This window comes from Labeo rohita, unplaced genomic scaffold (assembly GCF_022985175.1).
Source record: "Labeo rohita strain BAU-BD-2019 unplaced genomic scaffold, IGBB_LRoh.1.0 scaffold_115, whole genome shotgun sequence".
In the NCBI taxonomy this organism is placed as follows: domain Eukaryota; kingdom Metazoa; phylum Chordata; class Actinopteri; order Cypriniformes; family Cyprinidae; genus Labeo; species Labeo rohita.
Window position 1 is genome coordinate 111088 of NW_026127285.1, and position 22121 is coordinate 133208.

The following is a 22121-nucleotide window of genomic DNA, read 5'->3' on the forward strand; positions in this document are numbered from 1 at the left end:
GCAACCTGTACCCCTCTCAAATTTTTTGTCAGTTTTAAAAACTTCCTTATTTCCTCAGTATCATAATCTTGACATGTCCATTCACTCTGAGAGCAACTAGATGCACCAGAATCGGAGAAATCACTCTCATTACCAATATCATCAACATCTGACTCCTTTTCACTTTCTGTTTTTCTAGCTTGTTTCGATTCCGAAACTTTGTCATTCTTTTTTCTCTTTAAGGGTGCTTTAAATACAGCCTGATCTATATCCATCATTAAATTATCACTTAAACTGGCAGTCTCTGAAAGAGACGCTTTATCCGACAAAACGTTGACATGTGAAAGATCCATACTCTTGTCAGCCTTGGACTCACTCTTACCCACGAAAGGAAAACCTGACTCGTCTCCATTTTTTTCAACTATGGCCTGATTCACCTCTTCTGTCTGTACAGGAGGCAGTATATCAGTCAATCTACTGGTAGATGACCTGGGTTCAACTTGAGCTGGTTCAGGAACAATATCTGTTGTTCCTTCATCCCTGACCTGCACACCATTTTCAGTCGAGTCGTCTTGCATGTTTTTAGCATTTTTATCTGGGCAAAAACGCACTAAGTGCCCTATTTTTCCACAGCCAAAGCACTTAATCACATCAGTGCTTACAAAAACACTGTAATCAAAATCATCAACTCTTAATTTCAAATTCAGGTTAAGCTCATCTCTATTATCATTCAGGATCATATAAATGAATCTTCTGAAAGATACTACATGCTTAATCAAATCTGACTTGCTCCCAAGAGCGATTTTTTTCATAGGACTGACTATCTTTCCAAACCGTGACAATTCTTTGATTAACATTTCGTCCTTAATGAACAGTGGAACATTAGACAGCATGACTTTCTTAGCGGGGGTAGAAAGGGGAAGCACCGGGGTAAATAACCCACTAATTATCACTCCCTTCTCCACTACTTCATTTGCTTTCTCAACAGAACTCAAAAACAAAACAATAGCGCTATTCATTCTAGATGCCGCTAAAACACGTTCATGGCCAACAACATCTCCAACAGCCAGGATGCATTCCTCCACATTTACAACGGACACCACTTTCACTCCGTGACGCCGTGTAAGGGAGTCCAAACTGGTGTTTGTGTTTTGGGCTGCCATGCTTCCCAGTGATACACTGGTTGCCGACGCCTGAAAACCCTCAGATAAACCCTCTTTCACCACTCAAGACACCACTGATATCAAAAACCAAAACCAAAAAAAAGATAGAAAAGAAAGAAGAGAAAGCAATTGTTTAGCCACAGCGGCCAAACACCACTCACACTCACCACACGCTCAGCCCACACTCGCTCCACAGACGCTCACGCATGCGCAGAGAGAGAGAGAGAGAGAGAGAGAGAGAGAGCATTGCAAATCCATTGGTCCTTCATATCCGAAGCTTATTAATTGCTGATGTAGTAATCAGTGAATGTGATTAGTACTTCATTTATCATACATTAACTCAGGATCATCTGTGCATTAGCTAAGAATGAATCAATGCATATTACTACACCTGTATTGTACCAAAGTTATTTATATAAACTATTATTTAAATATATATATAATCTTTGGTAATGTTTAATATCAAATGCAGGTGATGGAAATCAAGTGGAGAATTTTCAACGGTAAGCATTCCTTCAAAAATGACTGTCAAAAGTGAAAACACACTTCAGAATAATTTTGACAAAAGATCTGATGTTTCAGGAAATTTAAAGCTTTTAATGATGAACTGAAAAATCTAATTAAGGAACTGAACTCAGACTTTGAGAAAAATCATCCAACTCTTACTGGTCAAATAAAGAAACTGCAAAACATCACAGATGAACTCGAATCCATACACAAGAAAACTACAGAGGGCAGTTTGGCAGGAGCAGCACTGGGAGCAGCAGGAGGAATCACATCCATAGCGGGTCTGTGTTTGGCTCCGTTCACATTTGGTGCTTCTTTAGCTCTTACTGGTGCTGGTGCTGCTGTTGGAATAGTTGGAGGAGCAACAGGTGCAACATGTACCATCACTAACATGGTCAAGCAGAAAAACCTGCGTGAGACTATTGAGAAGATCATTAGTGATGTCCAAAACACAGTCAAGTCAATCATTGAACAACTGATTAAAATTAATGACAACATAGAAGAGACTGGACAGCTGGAGGAGACAATGAAGCAGGAAGGTGTGACAACAGCAAGAGGTGCTACAGACATATCAGAACTAAAAAATGAAATTGGCAAAGTGTCTGTAACGGCGGTTAAAGATATGTTAGTGTTTGTGCAGGCTGCCAATGTTGCCTCTGCACGTGTAGATGCTGCAAAAGCTGCCTATGTGGCTGCACAAGCTGCCAATGTTGCCCGTGCAGCAGGAGCAGCCACTGGCATACTTTCAGGTGTATTTGTTGTTTTTGATGTTGTTTCTGTTGTTCAACATGCAACAGAGCTCTCGGAAATCAACCAATCAGCAGACAACAGAAACCAAGAAAATATCAAATCAGACACTTTGAAATTTATTCATCAAGTGAGACAAAAAGCTGCTGTATTTCAGAAGACTCTCGATAATATTAAATGCTTAAGAAACACTATTAACCAAGAGTTTAACAAAATGTTGCAAAGCAGCACTTCCTTGTCAGGCCAACAATGATAACTTGTTTTTCAAATGTCTTTAAACAGTTTTGCTCCAAATAAGCTGCATGAACTGGGGCTTGAATTGTTTATTTTGCACGTCTTATTGAATTTTGGGTGAACAAACATTGTTGCCTCTTTATGATCGCTTGCTGTATATAAATAATGTATAAATAAATAAATGTAAATGTAACCAAAATAAAAAATGAGACCTAAAATGAAGCAACAGTAAAAATGTGTAAACAATCTTATAAATGTGTCTGGGTATGAAAGCACCTTGAATTCTCTGCTCATTTGGTGATTTCGTTTGGTTATCAACTCATGGTGTGGAGCAGAGTGTTCTAGTGTTATGCATTTCCTTATGAACTGTTATTTACATATATTCTGTATTAACCTTGGTTGTGAATGCTAATTATTTCTTTAATAAAGTGTAGGGGTGGTGATGTTCGTTGAATAAACACTCTGGAAAGTAAATGTATGAACTGGCATGTGGCCTCCTTATTTCTTAAGCTCTCAACATTAAGATGAGCTTAGGCTTCTCTTACTTTGTTCTATCTTTTTACTCTTCTGTATCTGCTTGAAGTAGGGCTCAAGAAATGAATAAAATAAATGAATTCAAGATTGTAATTTTGTACTACAAAAGCAAAACATTTGTATGTAACATGCTTATTTTGGCTTAGTCTACTTTTTATGAATGAGTAATCCAATCATGTGCTGTTAGTGCTTTTATATTAGCCTAAGCAGAATAACCTATAGGATTTGATCATTTTAAGTAATAATTTTCTACCGTATTTTTCATGAAAATCCAAATAGAACTTAACGATAGTACATATAAAAATCCACTAAAATGTTATGTAAAGCAATGGTAGTACACGTTTAAGCAATGGAATTATAAAACAATTCTGTTACTTCATCTGTCTACACTTAAAATCAGTATAATGTTAGTACTAATTAGTATATTTATATGTGACCCTGGACCACAAAACCAGTCATAAGGGTCAATTTTTCAGCAATCTGAATGCTGAATAAATAAGCTTTTCCATTGATGTATGGTTTGCTATGATAGGACAATATTTGGTCGAGATACAACTATTTTAAAATCTGGAATCTGAGGGTGCAACAATGTATATTACTAATCAAAAAGGTAACACTGTATAATAACGTTTAGTTGTAAGTCATTTTTAAGTTATTAGTTAATGATGAAATAATCATTTACAAAACATTGACAAATGATTAATAAGTGATATGCTAACACTTTGTGTATGTTTTGTTAATTAATTTACAAGTAATTCACAAGTTAATTTACAAGTCATTAATTAATGATGAACTAATAATTTACAAAACATGACTATGTGTTTATAAATGATTAATAAGTGATATGTTGAAAAGCACAAATGCAATTATTCTAAAACAAATTTCTGTTTTAAATAATGATAAATTATTTGCTGTCAAATGAATAACTGTGTAAACCCTTTCTCTCATCAGCACAGACTTGTGTTCTGTGTGGAGTGTGTGGGATCTAGTGATAATGTGAACCAGTTTTACCCTCCACTGAAGATCACATCAGGCCCACAGCGCTAAAATACTCCATGTGTTTACCATCTTTACCCTCACCAGTCAGCCCTTACATTGCAGTACACACAACAAATATTCAAAACCTGTTGTGTAAACACATAAATAAATCATTTACCAATCCTTCTGCATCCCCTAATCTAAAGTGTAACTACTCATCAGTTGTAAATGTTTTACAAACTTACAAACTTTACAAAAGTAACAGATTGTGTGTGTATACACACTGGGGGGAAAGATCTACAAATGATGAGTAAAACATGTACAACTGATGAATTGTTTACACTAGATTAGGGGATGCAGAAAGATTTGTAAATGATTTATTCATGATGTGATCTTCAATGGAGGGTAAACATTTCAATGAATGACATTTCAATATTTTATTATTGATTTATAATATATTAACTAGTAACTTATTAACCATTGACCAAGGATCTGTTTGATTACTTCATATGCTAATTTTTTAAAGATAACTTATGACAGATTTGTAAATCGTTATCATATTACTTAATCATTTGTGAAAGTATAGTTATGTTTTGTAAATTATTAGTTCATCATTATCTAATCACTTGTAAATGATTTATAACAATGCTACAAAGCATAGATAAAAATACTAACATATCACTTATTAATCATTTATGAATGCATAGTCATGTTTTGTAAATGATTAGTTAATTATTAAATAATTACTTGTAAATTACTTGTAAATGAATTAACAAAACATACACAAATTGTTAGCATATCACTTAGTAATCTTTTATAAATGTTTTGTAAATTATTATTTCATAATTAACTAACTGCTTATAAAAGACTTACAACTGAACGTTATTATAAAGTGTTACCATATATCTTCATGGAACATGATCTTTACTTAATTTCCTAATGATTTTTGCCATAAAAGAAAAATCAATAATTTTGACCCATACAATGTATTTTTGGCTATTGCTACAAATATACCCCAGCGACTTAGGACTAGTTTTGTGGTCCAGGGTCACATATTATGTGTACTTAAGTAGCACAGTTGGGAAAATGTACTTTTAGCTATTACATTACTAATATATTTTAATAAATACATTTTTAAATCATTCAAAGCACACTTTTGAGAAATACACTAAATAAAAGTCCTCTATATATTTTGCAGTAGTGTATTTTACTTCAATGTGCTAAAAAGTGATTTAAATATCAGTGGTATTTGGTGTACATTTGCAATTACATTGAAGTAGAAGTATACATCTAATTAGTGCATAACCTTTACAATTTTTTTACACAAAATAATAATGTACTACAAATGTAAATGTGCTTGTATTTAAGTTTTTTTTTGTGCATTCAAGTACACTTTATTTTTACCTGATATAAAGAAAAATCTTTATGAAGATAGGTATGAACAGATTAGTAGACAGATATAAAGATAGATTAATGTATATGTTTTCTGGATGTTGGTGTCTTCTTAATGAGGTTTGGCTGCTGACTGTAAATACTTGTAAATGTAACACAAGACACAAGAATGGCCCGTGAAGCAGGCGTGGGTCGATCAGCGGCGAACATAATCCGAAGGGTGAGGCAAAGGGATAATCCGTGAAATGAGCGAGAAGTCCAAAAGGCAGGCGGCGAGAAGGCCAGGTGAGAAAGCTAAACACTGGGAACTAGGGAACTAGGGAACACACGCGAAACAACCACAGAAAACACCACAAAACTCTGTGCTGGCTGCTCCTCAGGAGTAGAAGTTGGTGTGCTGACTGAGCCACCAACAGTGGCAGTCAGGTTTGATGCAACAACTAACCCCTTTTTTAAAGGGCTTGACATTAACACCCGCCAATCTGCCAAATGTGGGTTGATATCAGTAATGGCCTGTAACACAGTCACTACCACTAGATACTGGGTTGAAATTTCAGAATTTCCACAGGTCCTTAAAAAGAATTTAATTCATTGTACAATAAATGTCTTTATTATCATTTTAATTATCTTTATTATAATTTCAGTCTTAAATTTGGGGACAGAAAGATAAGAATCATGATGTGGCTTAATGTGAAGATTAAACTTCAAAAGGCTCTTGTTCCAAAAGTGACACCTATTGGCAGAGAATGAATGTGCACTTTCAGTAAGCCCATGCTGATTTTGATTAGAACAATGTGAAAATAGACCCATATTTTAAAGGGATCATCGGATGCCCATTTTCCACAAGTTGATATGATTCTTTAGGGTCTTAATGAAAAGTCTATAACATGCTTTGGTTAAAAATTCTCAATGGTAGTGTAAAATTAGGGTGTTGACCAAAATCAGCTCTGCAAAATTCATCCTCTTCTGGTTGAGGTTAAATGTTAATGAGCTCTGCTTGCCCCGCCCCTCTCTTCTCTCTGTGAAGTGACGAGCCTGTTTACTTTAGCCGGATTTACCCACTAAACTTGCTAACTAAACGTTATTAGGAAAGGCGATTGGAAAGATTAAAAAAAAAAACTTATACTCACTTCTGCTGTAAGTGAAGCTGGATCATGAATGATTCGCGCGAACATAGACGGATATATGTAGGTCTGGAGACGCATTCCATTCACAAACAAACGTAATCTACTGCATCTTCAGTGGCTCATATGTCAGGAGTAAATGACGACCACTATATTCATTATTGCATCCAGCAACACAACAGTACAAACGCTAAAAACTGAGATATTCTTGTCTAACTTGCATCCCTGCTCCGGCATTCAAACAATGGAGGTCGGACTGTTGATAAAACTGATTTGGGGGGGTCTGAGTTAGGATCCTCAAGTCAATCAACTATGGTGGGAGTGGCCTCTGTTGGTGTGAGGCATGAGAATGGCTCGATTTTAAAAAGGGGATACTATTTTTACAGATTAATTAAAGAAACTTCAGAGACACGTCCCGACATGGCTGTTATAAACAAAAGCATTGACTAGAATGGCTGTGATTAACTCCGGTGGCCACGTCAGAGCCGTAAGGTCAATGTTGGGGAGTAGCCAGCTACAAGTACCGACACTACTAATGTAACTTAACATAACGTAACATTTTTCAGTAGCATGACAGTAGCTAAGCTACTTTTAAAATAGTGTAGCTTTCTCAGTAGCTAACTACTTTTCCCAACAAGTAGCGGTGTAGCACGACCAAAGCTATATTCCGTTTTGAGTTCTGACAAGTCACGAGCCTTTCAATGCATTGAGGCGGCAAATGTCTTCTTCTGACTAGATCACAAACTACATTTGTCCATTACTGCCATCTGTTGTGATAGCATGCATCTCCGCTCTTTACAGTCTGTCCACCGACAATCGTTGAGATCGACTGATGATTTCACAAATGATGTACAGGAGTGAATATTTCACATGAAACAACTGTAATTTTTGCAATACAAAGAATAAAATGCGGTTTACGTCAAAGACATAAAGGAACACTCCAATTTTTTTGAAAATAGGCTCATTGTCCAACTCCCCTAGAGTTCAACAGTTGAGTTTTACCATTTTCGAATCCATTCAGCCGATCTCCGGGTCTGGCGGTAGCACTTTTAGCATAGCTTAGTATAGATCATTGAATCTGATTAGACTGTTAGGGTGTACTCACACTAGGCATGGTTGCTGTGAACCGGGCCCGAGTACGATTGTCCCCCCTGCCCACTCCCCCTCTGGCCTGCACTCACATAGGGTTTTAGCATCCGTGCCGGAGCACGCTTACGTCATTATGGTACGACGGTTTCAGGATAAACAGGAAGAGCGGCGCTCTCGCTGAACACAGTGGAGTCCATCGCTCTGGTTACTTTGTGAATAGTAATTTTGAGTCGTTTGGTCCGCGGTTGTCCACAGCCCTCTCACAGCCTGTTGCTAAATAGGTTTATCGCTTTTTTGGCACAAAAATTTTCACCCAGTCATGCTGCTCGTATGAGGAGGTTTGCAAGGTACCAGCTGAAGTGCAGCAAGGACTTTGCAGCTTTGATTACCGACTACAGTTCCCGTACATCGGAAAAAAACGTGATGTCACGCGTCCTGTTCCGTGCTCCAGCACGGTTAGCGCTCACACTACATGCGAACCGCGCCCGAGTCCAACTGAACCGTGCTCTGGCACACCTCTTCCAAGCGGGCCAGGGACGGCTAAACGAACCGCGCCCGGGCACAGTTCGGAGCACTCACACTAGTCAAATGAACCACGCTTTGGTGGTCAAACGCACTCAGGCACGGTTCAAACTGCCTAGTGTGAGTACACCCTTAGTATCTCGCTCAAAAATGACCAAAGAGTTTCAATATTTTTCCTATTTAAAACATGACTCTTCTGTAGTTGCATCGTGTACTAAGACTGACGAAAAATAAAAAGTTGTGATTTTCTAGGTCGATATGGCTAGGAACTATCGTTCCGGTGTAATAATCAAGAAACTTTACTGCCGTACAATGAACACACCAGCACTGCTGGGATTTGCAACCATCATAACTGAGCTGATCTGCTATGCTGTTGTATTCCTGCTCAGCAACAGCTACTTTATTCATTATTTCTCCCTTACAGTGGCTACAAAAATAAGTGCATATGTGCCACCTGACCACTTGGTAAATTTACAGTGTTTGTGTTTCACCTGTTTGACTGTACAGGTGCTGTGTTCACTATTTGAGACTGACTGTTTCTTTGTTTTCTATATTTTTACTCTTTATTTATTAATTAACATGCTATATCACAGTGTGAAAACAACTTATCTTTCACTATAATCACTTTTGGCCATGTGTAAAATCTTAACACACTTTTCACATTCCAGTTAAATTTGTCAGTCGATATATATATATATATATATATATATATATATTATATTCACTGAAGCAGCATTGACCGTAACAGCTGATTCTCATGGACCACAGGAGAATGAACACCATAAATATCATTGTGAAAAATGTGAAAAATTACAGAAATCACTTTTGAAACTGCTAATTTGATCATTTATGTCATTTATGTGATGTCTTTATTACATACAGACAAATGGGATGATGTTCAGTTTTTGCAAATTGCTGAAATCTGGCATCTTTATAGGAGATGACCTCTAAAAAAATTTACTCACCCCATTGTCATCCAAGATGTTCATGTCTTTCTTTCTTCAGTTGTAAAGAAAATATGTTTTTGAGGAAAGCATTTCAGCATTTTTCTCCATATAATGGACTGATACTTTTTAATGTCAAACGCTAATCTTGGTTTACTCTGCCTGAACTGTTTTTGTTCCGGTTCATGACGGTTCAAACTCCCATGTCTTGTTCTCCCTCAACTTCAAAATCATCCTATATCGCTGTAAAATGTTTTGTTAAGGGTGTTTGATCTTCTTTGCATGTTCACTTTTTTGTGTCGATACTTCTGCAGTAACGTAGGATAATTTTGAAATGATTTTTGAGGGAGAAAATACAATTGGAGTTTTTCCACATACACTAACTGTCTTGAGTTCAATGAGAGTAAGACAAGATGAGCGTTTTAAAAGTATTTAAATAGTATTCTTTTAATGAAAATAACCGATCGTTTCGCTAGATAAGCCCCTTCTTCCTTGGCTGGGATCGTTTACAACCGCATTTGGGATCGCTTGAAGCCGCAATTAAACTGCATTTTGGAAGTTCAAAATCGGGGGAAGCATATCAGACCATTATATGGAGAAAAATACTGAAATGTTTTCCTCAAAAAACATAATTTCTTTACGACTGAAGAAAGAAAGACATGAACATCTTGGATGATAACGCGGTGAGTACATTATATGTAAATCTTTTTTTTGGAAGTGGACTTCTCCTTTAATGAAGTCGTATGTGTCTGTAAGGTAAAGCCTTGGGAAAAGGGATTTATATAATGCTCAATAAATTCAGCTATGAAATAAGTTTCACTCTTCATTTCAAAGGGTTTACACTAGGCCTCTGGTTTTTGTGTATTTTAGGGAGTAAATAGAAATGACGGGGTCTGGGGGAGCCTCTCCCCATCAAGTATCCCTTTTGTTCACTATTAATGATTCCTAAACACATCATTTTATCTTTTATTTGTTTAACTTCAATCATAGATTCTAGATATATGGGTTTGTCTAAGGATTTACAATGCCATGTATGTTGGAGCTCTCTCTCACCCTCCCAAACATACTGCCCTCTGCCCAGTCAATTCACATGTTTAAAAGCATACTGTTCGGCCATACTGGTTTGTTAAACTAGTTTTAGAAACCTGTTCTGTGGCGTGAAATGAGAAACATGAAAGAAGCACCTGCAGATACCCAGATGAGAGGTTTATTATGGCAGTTTTACCGGTTGTTATCAGAGGATCACAAACCACTGGATGGTGCGACTGTACAGACAGAATCAAGTTGTCACAGTCTGTATTCTGTTTTGGTTTCTCCCATTGTCTCCCCCCGTCGATCTGTCTGCTTTGGTTTAACCCTCGTTAGCGTCATCCCCTTCACCTGTCTGCAATTATTAGTTTCCCTTTATAAGCCTGTTTGTATCCTGAGTTCTCTGTCGGTCTTTATTGTTGATTAGTGTCTTCAGTGTGTGTGGATATCGCTCTGTGTTCCTGCCTGTTCCTCTTGGAAGTAATTAAAATAAGATTTGTGTCGTACGTTGTATCCTGTCTTCCATCCAGCACCAGCACAACCGTAACACAAGTATGCCAGAGATGAATAATTAATGTTATAATAATGTTACTTTATTCTAATCATAAAGTAACATTATTGACAAACCGATTTTTTTCAGTACAGAAAATATTAAACTTTGACAAAAAGTAATTTTTATTGTTATAATTGTGATTTCATAATATGTACATATCAATCCAACTGAAAAAAACTTGTACAAAGATATCTTTCAGTTGGTCAAATAGCAAATAGTAAATAGTGGAGCTCTGCAGTCATCTACTGGTAAAAGTGATCATTTTTTTATTTTGTTGCGTGGGGTCTTTAGAGACCCCAAAGACCATGAGTGTACATCCCAAAATGAAGACCGGATAAGGGTTAAGAAGGTGAAGGCACACTTCATGACCTTTAAGATCTATATACCGCATGCTTCCTCTCACTTTAGAGAATTGCCATGCCGAGGCCTCTTCTCTGTTAAGAATTATGCCAAGTTGCTAGGCTTTTTTTGAGACTCTTTTGCTACTACCTCCACTCACAAGATGCTCTGTCTGGATAGCAATATCAGCCTTGCTAGGCTGTCCTGAGTGTGGGATGTAGTTAGTCCTCCTCTCGGTTCAGGGAGTTATGATGAGGCCCTTTATTTGAGCCTCATTAGTATGTCTTATTTGGAGCGTTGCTAGACCTTCTCTCACTGTAAAGAGTCGTCCTTCTGAGGCCTCCACTCCCTAATCTCCTCCTGACTAGTAAATCAAGGAACTAGGCTCCAGGTGAGCTTCCTTCATTACTGCTTTAAAATAGAGCATTGCTAATCCTCCTCTCACTACAGATCCCTCCTGTCTCTGAGCTCTGCATAGAGAGCAGTTCCAAGTTATTAGGATCTACAGGTGCCTTTTTATACTCACTTTTGCACCAGTAGTGACATTGTAAACTGTTGCTCTAGCCATTCCCATAGCAATTTTCTAAAGGGATGCAGTGTCTTGTTCCCCTTCTCAGGAAACCATGGTTACATGCATAACCTGAGTTGCTCTTTATTTTATAATGAATCAGAGAACATTTCAGCTATCTGTAACATCTCTGTATACCATTGTGCCAAATGAGAGGGCACTAAAATAATTGCACTGATTACTGATTTGTTCAGAACAAAAAATATTTCAGCTGGTTGCCCAGTGTTACTGAGTCAACCGTTCACCATCATCCAAAATGAACTGACACTGCCTACCTCAAGAGATTTCAGGTACTTCCCATCAGTGTCCCTGAAGGAACGCTTCATGAAGGCTTGTGTTGCTGTGCTGCTGAGGTGTTGGTGTTTTGAGGACACATCCTTCAGTTCCCGAGGGAAGGATTCCTTCAGCTTCTCCATTCCACTTTGGTAAACCTGAAGACCCACCTTCACTGAAGCCTCATTCTCAATCACTGCCATAGCAATCACAGCGTTCTCCAGACATGGCACAGAACCACTGGAGATGGTGTCCACATACGTATTTGCCAGATGACCCAGAACTTCAGTAAAAGAAAGAACTCCAACACAGAGATAAAATGGCATTGATAAGCACATGGTATTCTGTATGAACATACACATTTTCTTTCGACTCACCTCTTCCAGTGACTGTGTATCCATCTTTCAGCCTTTTCACACTGCTGTAATTAAAGACAAACTGGCAGAAATGATCTGTGACCTTCAGGAACTCAGAGGAAATGGCAGCAGACAAGCTCTCCAGGCAAGACATCTTTTCTGGGGCTGTTGGAAAGGGGAAAGTGAAGCACTTCCTGGAAGGGAAGAATTTTTGGATGCACTCCCTGGGAAAGTTGTACTACATCACATGTCTTGAAGTGCCTAGAAAAGATGAGCACATTCTGTAGCTGCTCTCAATTCTGGAGAAGAGCATGTCTATTCTAGGAGTGTAGCTGATTGAGCTACTGGACATAAAATGCTGAGACAGGAAATAGTAACCTTGAATACCAAACAATTCAGCACAATAAACTATAAATATTACCTAAAATTCTGAATTTTTAAATAATACAAAAGATCTGTTGACAAGACACTGAGTCTGGAAAACTATTCACAAGAACAAATTGTGATAGTAACTGGGACGATTCTGAATAATAGTCTTTTGCAGTATTTTTAAATTACCATGTTTCAGCTTCAGAGCAAAATCTAGGTACTCATCCTCTGTTACATCTTTGCCATCAATCTTTAGCTCCAGTGTGAAGTCCCTCACAGCCCAGATGAAAGTAGGGAAGAACTTCACAAAATTGCTTGAATCATCAGCATCCTCATCTGATGATTTGACCTTGATGCACTCTGTTAGTTCAGTCACATATCTGACCACTTGTTCAGGCATGAACACAAAAAGACAACAACTCATGACGCACAGTCAAAACAAATGTCATTCTATGAGGTACTAAGCAACACTGTGACTAAATTTACACTTGTATTTGTATAATTCCAATTTAGAATATCAACACTGCAGTTCTGGAGTAAAATAATGGGGTTCATTACCCAAAGAGTTTTTTATAATTATTTTAAAAACAGAGCTGTTCACACAGGGCAAATGTGTGTCATGTTTGCAGAGTGACAAAGAAACATGAATGGGCCATTTGCAGCATACCGTTTCATTTTACGAGACCAAGCAAAGCATGTTTCTTCGAAATCATTTAAATTATGAAATAATAACAAAAACAGTAAAGTGATGTTTAAATGGCAAAATTGTAATGCTTTATTTTTTATAAAAGGTGTTGTAAAAGATGTGAATCCAAAATCAATAATAAATGCATTTTAATTAAGTTCTAAATATTCTATGTATTTAAAAAGAATAATTAAGTATAAGATGAAACGTTCAGATAATTGAACTGTTCAATCTAAGTTTGCAATTGCTTTTGTAGGAGTTTAGAATTCAGTTCCTCCTAAAAGCTAAATAATGTGTTTATAGTTGAGTTTTGCGATATATGAGGATGCATAGCGGCATATACTTTTGTGTTCTTCATTTGCATCAAGTTGATTTGAAAATGTGTAATTTATGGCAACTTACAAGTTGTTTTTACAACTTAGGATGGTGTTTGGATGAATACTGAAATGTTTTGTTGTTTCTATTTATGCAGTCCGGCGGTTTTTAATTAATAATTTGTTTGAACATTCTATTTATGTGTCTATAAATGGTTAGAAGGATACTGTAGATCCATTATGGCCTTGTTATCAATCGTCCCCCGACTGTTGTAGACCAGAGTACTGCTGAGTAACACAGCCAGACAGAAGATGTTGGTGTCATGCTTTGGGTCTGATGAAGAACGTTTTTTTTTTAAATATAAGCATCACCCGGTAACTTTTCCATTTGGCCAGTAAGTGTTCTAAGCAGGACTTTTATTCAGAAGCTGCTACGCTCCATCTTCATTAATTTACCCATTTTAATTGTTTGTGCATTTGTAGCCTTCATGAAACGCTTGTACTCTGTGGTTTGGCAATCTGCACAATCTGAAGACAGACAGGAGTTTTGCTGTCACTGAGCAACACATTTTAAATCCTTGAATTTCAGGTAAATTTCAGATATAGAAGCACCTTAATTTTGTCTTTCAGCTATGAAACTGCACAGAGGAACGCTCATTACACTGCAGTTTTTAATATAAATATGGTTATCTCTGCATTGAAGGTGACAGTATTCTTGGACTCATGAAACTGCTTGTGATGCTAGTTGTGTTTCTTGTCACATCACCTTATCCACGTCTCCGAGTCCCTCTGTGTCCAGCAGCACTAGAGTGGTTCCTGCTTCAGTGGGATGAGGCACACACCACATCCAGATGCCCTTCGTCTTGGACTCAATTGTGCTGCCCAGCGCAAACCCTGATAATGACAATGACTTTTGTGCATTTAATGTCATTCGCTTGAACTGCATGACGTTTGCTATGAGCGCTAACCTGTTTGTTTCCCAGCGAGACGGTTCATCAGGTAGGACTTCCCGGTCCGGTATAGTCCCACCACAGCCACCACCACCACCGGCTGCTGGATCTGCTGCAGGATCTGCAGTGCTGACTGCTGCACACACAGCTTCCCATCTGAGTCCGTGTCAATGAAGCACATTGGTTTATCCATGGTCACTGGAGGCCCAACAGAACAGATACACACATTTTAAAGCCTATAGAAACTGAGTTAGTCACAAACTGTATGTGCACACGTACATGTCGGAGACGTCTATTTGACATCTGCATTTACATCTGCAAGATGTAGTTTGCTCATCTGCAATACATCTACTGGACGTTTTCTATGTCAAATAGAGGTCTATTAGATGTCTTTAAGATGTCTTTAAGATGTTTATAATTTAGAATGTATGTAAAACTGACATCTTACAGGCATCTGCCAGACGTTTGTAGACAGCAGATGCTTTCCAGATCAAGTGATCTTTAACAGACATCTTGCAGACTGTCAGACCATTGTGTGCCGTTTGGACTGTTTTTTTAGTGTTTTCCCAGTGTGTGCCCATATTCGGTGTTCCTGTTCCGGTTCTTGTTAGTCACGTCATTGTCCTAATCATTTGCACCTGTCTTGTTTTGATTGGTTTGTCTGTGTATATAAGGTTGGTTGTCCCCTTGGTGTCTTGTCGGTGATTACATTGTCATTCCGTTTATGTTTCGTGGTTGCTGGTTCCCTGCTGTTTTCCCTGCATTTGTTTGTATGTACACTTTGGATTATTTAATAAATTGCACTTATTTGGATCTCCGCTCTTCTGCTCATTCCATGCACACAACGACGACAACCGTGACAGAATCACCGACCGACAAGATGAACGCTGAGGAGGCCTTGACACGTTTGCGACAAGGTGGCCGGAGTTTGGAGCGGTATGTAGGGGATTTCCTCGAACTAACTAATCAGCTAAGCTGGCACGACGTGGCTTTGGGTTTCGTGTTTCAGATGGGGTTGGACGAAGACATGATTCGTTGCGATCTTCCTGTTTGTAATTATCCCCTGATCGAACTGATTAATGTGGTTCTCTATTTAAACGGATCTGATTTCGAGGTTGAAGAATGCCACATGTCGAATCGTCCAACCCCCTCTGAGGCACGCCGCATCGTGTCAGGCAATAACACCTCGGGAATCCCCACATACCGCGCCAATGGTTCAGCTCGCCAGCCCCGTCACAAACAAACCCCTCTGATCCAAGGCTCCATCGGCTTCCTCAGCCCAGAACCCGCTGCCAGCGCTCGGAGGCCGCCTCCCGCGGCCAGCTCCCGGACGCCAGCTCCCGGACACCGCCGCCGCCCGCGGACAGCTCCCGGACGCCGCCGAATCAAGTCAAGTTGCAGCTGCGTCTCCTGTGTCAAGTATAGTGGCATCTGCATTTCCTGAATCAAGTCAAGCTGCAGCTGCGTCTTCTGAGTCCAGTCCGGCGTCGACGTCCAGTCTAACTTCTGAGTCCAGTGAAGCTTCAGAGTCAAGTCAAGCCAAAGCTGCAGTTCCTGGATCAAGCAAAGTCAAGGCAGTCGTTCCTGAATCAAGTAAAGTTAGAGCTGTGGTTCCTGAATCTGGTCACATGGCAGCCGTGCTTCCTGAGCCAAGTCAAGTTGCAGCGGCGTTTCCTGAATCAAGTCAGGTTGCAGCTGCGGCTACATCCCCTGAGTCATGTCAAGTTGCAGCTGCGTCTACTGTGTCAAGTCAAGTTGCAGCTGCATCTCCAGAAGTTGGCCGCAAGGACTGTTTACTCGGCCATGGCTCCCTGAACTTCCTGACCCGCCATGGCCGCAAGGACTGTGTAATCGCCATGGCTTCCTGAACTCCCCGACCCGCCATGGCCACAAGGACTGCGTAATCAGCCATGGCTTCCTGAACTCCCCGGCCCACCATGGCCAAATGAACTCTGTGGTCTGCTATGGCTCCCTGATCTGCCCTGGAGGTACGCCCCTATGTACCCTGTGTCTGCCCGGCACGGACCTCCAGGGCACCCACCCTCCCACCCCAGTGTATGTGTTGCGGCGCGAGTCGCGCCTTATAAGAGGGGGGGTAATGTCAGACCGTTGTGTGCCGTTTGGACTGTTTTTTTAGTGTTTTCCCAGTGTGTGCCCATATTTGGTGTTCCTGTTCCAGTTCTTGTTAGTCACGTCATTGTCCTAATCATTTGCACCTGTCTTGTTTTGATTGGTTTGTCTGTGTATAAATGGTTGGTTGTCCCCTTGGTGTCTTGTCGTGATTACATTGTCATTCCGTTTATGTTTCGTGGTTGCTGGTTCCCTGCTGTTTTCCCTGCGTTTGTTTGTATGTACACTTTGGATTATTTAATAAATTGCACTTATTTGGATCTCCGCTCTTCTCCTGCTCATTCCACGCACACAACGACGACAACCGTGACACAGACGTATGTTTTTCATCTGAGAAGTTTTCAAATAATTTCAAGAAATAAATAGTGTAAAATAATTTTGTAAAATAGTTCAAGGGAAGGAAAAATGACTTTTAAAATGACTTTTTTACTTATTATTCATGGCTATAAAGGCTTGGTGTTATTATGTGAATAAAAGTTTAATCTTTTAGAAATGTAAAAGCACCTAATTTTGTGGCATGGCTCGAAAAGCATAAATAAAGCATAATAATATAAAAAAAGCATAATAAAGTCGAAAAGAAAACGTTAACATTTTTGCATCTGTTAATCGGGTACTTCATTCTACTACTATTACAAATCATTTTGCGAATATGAGCCTACCTGAAAGTGATGCAGACCCTTCATCTTGAGCCATGCTTTTCTTTGGCTTCTCATTGCCAGATTCGAGTTGTCTCTTCACATCATTTACGAGAGGGGAAACTGACTCGTGACTCATCTTGCGATCCTCTTGTATAATATATCTACTTTTTAAAATACATCACAAACATGTATTTTCTGTGTTATATATTTTAATTTGGTATAAATGGAGTGAATGTCCCTTTCCTTACCTTACAGTAGCTCGTGAAAATCTGACCATATATTATACACACCTTTATGTTCAGCCCTTTAATGCTGATTGGTCAGAGTGAATCAGGGGATTGTCTCTGTTCTCTCACTCTCTCTCTCTGCTTATTTGCTCTGGTCACTCACATTTCCTCCTTCTGTTCAGATTAACACATGGTTTCACTTTCAAAATTAGCAGCTGCATACTAGAAACCATGTGACTGCAGATAAAGTGTTTTCTTCTTTGTAGCACACATATGTGATTATTTGGTGCTGTTCACAAGACAAAGATCAAGAGTTCAATGTCAGGAATTGTTTTTATTAATGCATGAAATGTGTTTGGATTAAAGTCAGTGTCCCTTTGGAAAAGTTAAATCATTAGCTAAATGAGTAAATGACTATTAAATTACAGCATGAAAGCTTTGATGGAAATAACAAAACCTTCAACATACACTGTTTAACTCCTCGTGTCTTAAACACACACATGGACAGAGTTTGGATAGTGAAGTCTGTGAATCAACAGAAATGCTGCTCTGACACGCTGAACTAAATGATCCCTGCAGAAATAAACAGTGTATGCTTTAACTCTTCTCAGGGAATGTACCTCCCGATCTACATATATCCGTCTATGTTCGCGCGAATCATTCATGGTCCAGCTTCACTTACAGCACACTTTTTTATGAATCTTTGCGATCGCCTTTCCTTATAATGTGCTAGTTAGGAAGTTTAGCGGCTAATGTAAACAATATCTTTCCACAGAGAGAAGAGAGGGGTGGGTTGAGCAGAGCTCATTTGCATTTAAAGGAACAACCCCTTAGAATGAGATGACTTCTGCTGAGCTGATTTTGGCAAGGTAAAAAAGGTGTTGTTTTACAAAACCATTGAGAATTTTTAATCAAAGTATATTAGAGACTTTTCATTAAGACCCTAAATAATCATATCAACTTGTGGAAAATGGGCATCTGATGACCCCTTTAAGCCAAATAACATAATATGTTTGTAGATATATGAAACATGTTATGTTTACATAGCTGTTTCTCTGAAAAATAATGCTAGAGCCAGTAATTCTACTCTAAAATGTGCGTTTGGGCAGATTCCGGGATGGACTTTAAAGCTGTGAAGACAACACAACACACAACACAAAATGAAACCGTAATATAGATAGAAATAAGTGCAAGTAAAATTAGCACAATATGAAAGAATAAATAATATATGTGAATACAGAAGACAAACCAAATCTTGTTTTCTGCTTAAAACAAGCAAAATATCTCCCAGTGGGGAAAGAAATATAATCTTGTTTAGCCTTTGAATTAAGATTATTTTTCTTACCCCATTGACAGATAATTTATCTTGTTTTAAGCAAAACCTAACAAAATTTGGATAATTTTTTCAGGAAACAAGACATACTGTCTTATTTTATTTATAATATCTTATCTTATCTTACTTGTCAAGTAAACACATCCTTGTTAAAGAATTTTTAGTTCCCTATCTGTCGTACACTCCGAGTTGTGTCGAGTAGTGTACGACACTAGGGGTCGCTCTTGGGAGCCCAAACACCTCTGACAGTATAGAAAACAGGCCAATGAAATTGGGTGTGCAGATTTTCACAGCTGGCCACGCCCCGGCCATCCGGGTACAAGTAGGGCAGCCTGTGCATCTGCTCACTCGTTCTGTTTTTCAGAGCCGAATGCAGTGTCTCTGCGTGAGAAGCGGAAACATTCACCTCTTTCGTCGTTGGATCTGCAGCACAGGCAGTGGTCTCTCCCTTCTCATACACAGATAAGTGTTGTGAGAGTTCCCCTGCGTGCGTCGACGGCGATCTTGAAGAGGAATCTTCCTTCTAAAAAAGGTATTTCTCTGAAAGAGCTAGCGCGGTGGGATTGTGTGTTGATTAACATATCTTTCCCTCCGTGCCATCCTGGTTGCGGCTTACCTTCCCATACGATCAACACGACCGTTGTGTTCAGTCTGGAGTTATGCTCACGCTGTTACAGCTTTTGTTGTTGATTCATGTTTTGCTGGCGAGAACATGATCATGGGCGCGCTTTGCTCGCGAGCTGTGTGCTTTTTCATGAAGCCGCGGCTCACCCTGACTGCTTTCCGCTATGGTCCTTCTATCTCCGGGTACGAGGCCGTTGCTAGGGGCGTCAGTGGCGAGTATTAGGAAGCACGGATGGTTTCGCCGGGTGAAAACCCCGCGAACCTCTCGCTCCTCGCGTCCCGCGGTCGAGCTTTCGGACGAGTTTGTTAGTCTGTCTCAGTACAGCTGACTTTCTTATTCGGAGCTTCTAAATGGGCGGAAAAGGTTAGCGGCAGCATCGCTAGAAGGGCGTGAACTGTTTAAAGCTGAAGCTTCAGCTGAGCAAACCTCTGTGGGGCGTTGATTCTCAGTTGGAGGCAGCTGCTAATATGGCGGCCGTGCCTGAAACGGGCAGTCAAGGAAGGGCTGGTTAATAGACATCTGGGTAACGACCGGTATGCTCGTTTCCAGTGCCTGTTTCCCGAAGGTGCACGAGAGGTTGATGGTATCACAGAAAGTCCGTTTAAAAAAAAAAAAAAAAAAAAAAAAGAAAAACGGGTGGGACGTGATAGTCCAACTTCTCCTCCTACACCATCCTCGATGGGGGTCCAGCGAGGGGGTTTCAGAGGTTCACAGGGCGGAGGGGGCGATTGAGGGGCACTCCCCGCAATACGCCGCCGCTTGTTGGGTTCCTTGCATGCATTGGAAGTTCGCCCTAGATGCTAGATGCTGAGTCTGCAGACCAGGGTGGTTGGGCACTTACCTGGTTTTCTGCGTGTTGGCAAAGACACACCGTGTTCTTGGGGCTTCTTCTCCAAGCACGATGCTCCTTGCTTTATTCAGCGACATCCCCATTCCAGGTACGTCGGGTATAGTTCACTGAGACTGCTAGCGAAGTCCCTACGTGGGTGCGATCCCTCCCTTAGCTTCTCAAGAACTAACTGACTTGGCTAAGCAACTCAGGTTGCAAGGCACCCGCTGAAGTCTATGGCATTCTCTCACAATCCACTCAGAGAAAGGCGAGAATGCTGTGGTTCTTAAGCAGGAATCGCAGCCCCCCTGGGAAGGGTGCGATAGAGCCTACCCCGGCAGCCAAAATGAGGGAAGGGGTTCTTAGCCCCTACTTCATTGTACTAGGATGGGTGGTCGACTCATGCCAATCTGAAACGGGAGTTTTTTGAATCGGGCCCCTTTCAGGCGCCCATTCAAATGTTAGCCCTGGATATAGGGCTAACATAGCTCTTGTGTGGTCAGGGCTTAAGATTGGTCGGTGGCGTTGGACCTGAAGGACGCGTACTGTCATGCCTTGTTCCCTCCAAGACTCTGTCTTCAAGGGCGGGCTCATCAGTACAAGGATCCCCCTGCAGCCTAACCCTATCGTCCCGCACCTTTACGGAGGTCAGGGGGGCTGCCCCCATATGGCACCTTCAGCCGCGGTTACGCTGCTGACCTGATCCATATGGAACCACTGTAGCACTGACTTCATACCGAGTCCCGAGATGGACGCGGCACTAAGCTCACATCGTGTGTACGTCACACTTTGTGTTGCAAACCTTCAGCCTTTGGGGACACGCTAGTTCTGCGGGCAGGTTGCCCCTGGGACAGGTGTCTAGACGCACTGTGTCGCAACAGTTGCTTCCAAGTCAAGCTGGGGTGCCATGTGCAACGGGTATGCAGCTTCGGGGTTCGGTTGGACCCTTGGCTGCTTGGGCATTCTATCGCCTGGAGTTGTTGACAATGCTTGGGCCCTGAAGGGATTCGGTCTCGGTCATGGCAAGCATGTGTTGGTCGGCGCTGACAACACAGTGACTGTGGCATACACTAGGATGGTGTACGCTACTTTCACATATCACAACTCACCCGCCATCTCTTGCCCTGGAGCCAGCACAGACTCAGGCTGTGGTGCGCCACTCACTGTCCGGGTGACAGGTTCGCCCCGAGGTGAGTGGGGGGCTCCACCCTCAGACGGTCCGGCTGTTTTAGAGTCGATTCGGCCAGGCACAGGTAGTTCTGTTGTCTCACCGGAATCCACTCATTGCAGTAGAGTATACGGCCTGACCAAGGACTCCTTCGGTTCAGGTCCGTTAACACTCAGCGGACCGTACGGCTTACTCCCCAGTAAGCCTTATTGCACAGACACGGTGCAATGTCGGGAAGGTTTCGAAACAGATTCTCTTGGTAGCTCTGTGTGGCCCAACGGAACTTGGTTCTCGGAGCTCGTGCTCCTACCATCGTTGCCTTCCTGACACACCCCCCTGAGAAGGAACCTCCTTCCTCAGGGGAGGGGCACATTCTGGCACCTGCGCCCAGATTTCTGGAGCTTCTTTCTATGGTCCCTAAATGCAACCAGGAAGCCTCCAGAAACCTTCCACCCACAGTGGGAAGCACCCTATACAGGACTGAGCCAGACGGTGGCATGCCCTGGGGTTGGCGCAGAGGTT

At 40.7% G+C, this 22121-nt stretch overlaps 1 protein-coding gene and 1 pseudogene across 1 annotated transcript; one reads left to right on the forward strand and one right to left on the reverse strand.

Annotated features, from left to right (window-relative positions):
• Positions 1 to 1602: 1602 nt before the first annotated feature.
• Positions 1603 to 2975, forward strand: LOC127157667 (uncharacterized). Its single transcript, XM_051100922.1, has 2 exons — positions 1603 to 1645; positions 1725 to 2975. Exon 2 carries the CDS (start codon positions 2041 to 2043, stop codon positions 2647 to 2649), a length of 609 nt encoding a protein of 202 aa, XP_050956879.1. The 5' UTR covers positions 1603 to 1645; positions 1725 to 2040; the 3' UTR covers positions 2650 to 2975.
• Positions 2976 to 11935: 8960 nt separating this feature from the next.
• LOC127157669 (guanylate-binding protein 2-like) lies at positions 11936 to 17638 on the reverse strand (annotated as a pseudogene).
• Positions 17639 to 22121: the final 4483 nt, after the last annotated feature.

Bases quoted from the DNA above. Each gene is read 5' to 3' on its own strand.
- LOC127157667 (XM_051100922.1), top strand. From the start codon at position 2,041: ATGGTCAAGCAGAAAAACCTGCGTGAGACTATTGAGAAGATCATTAGT.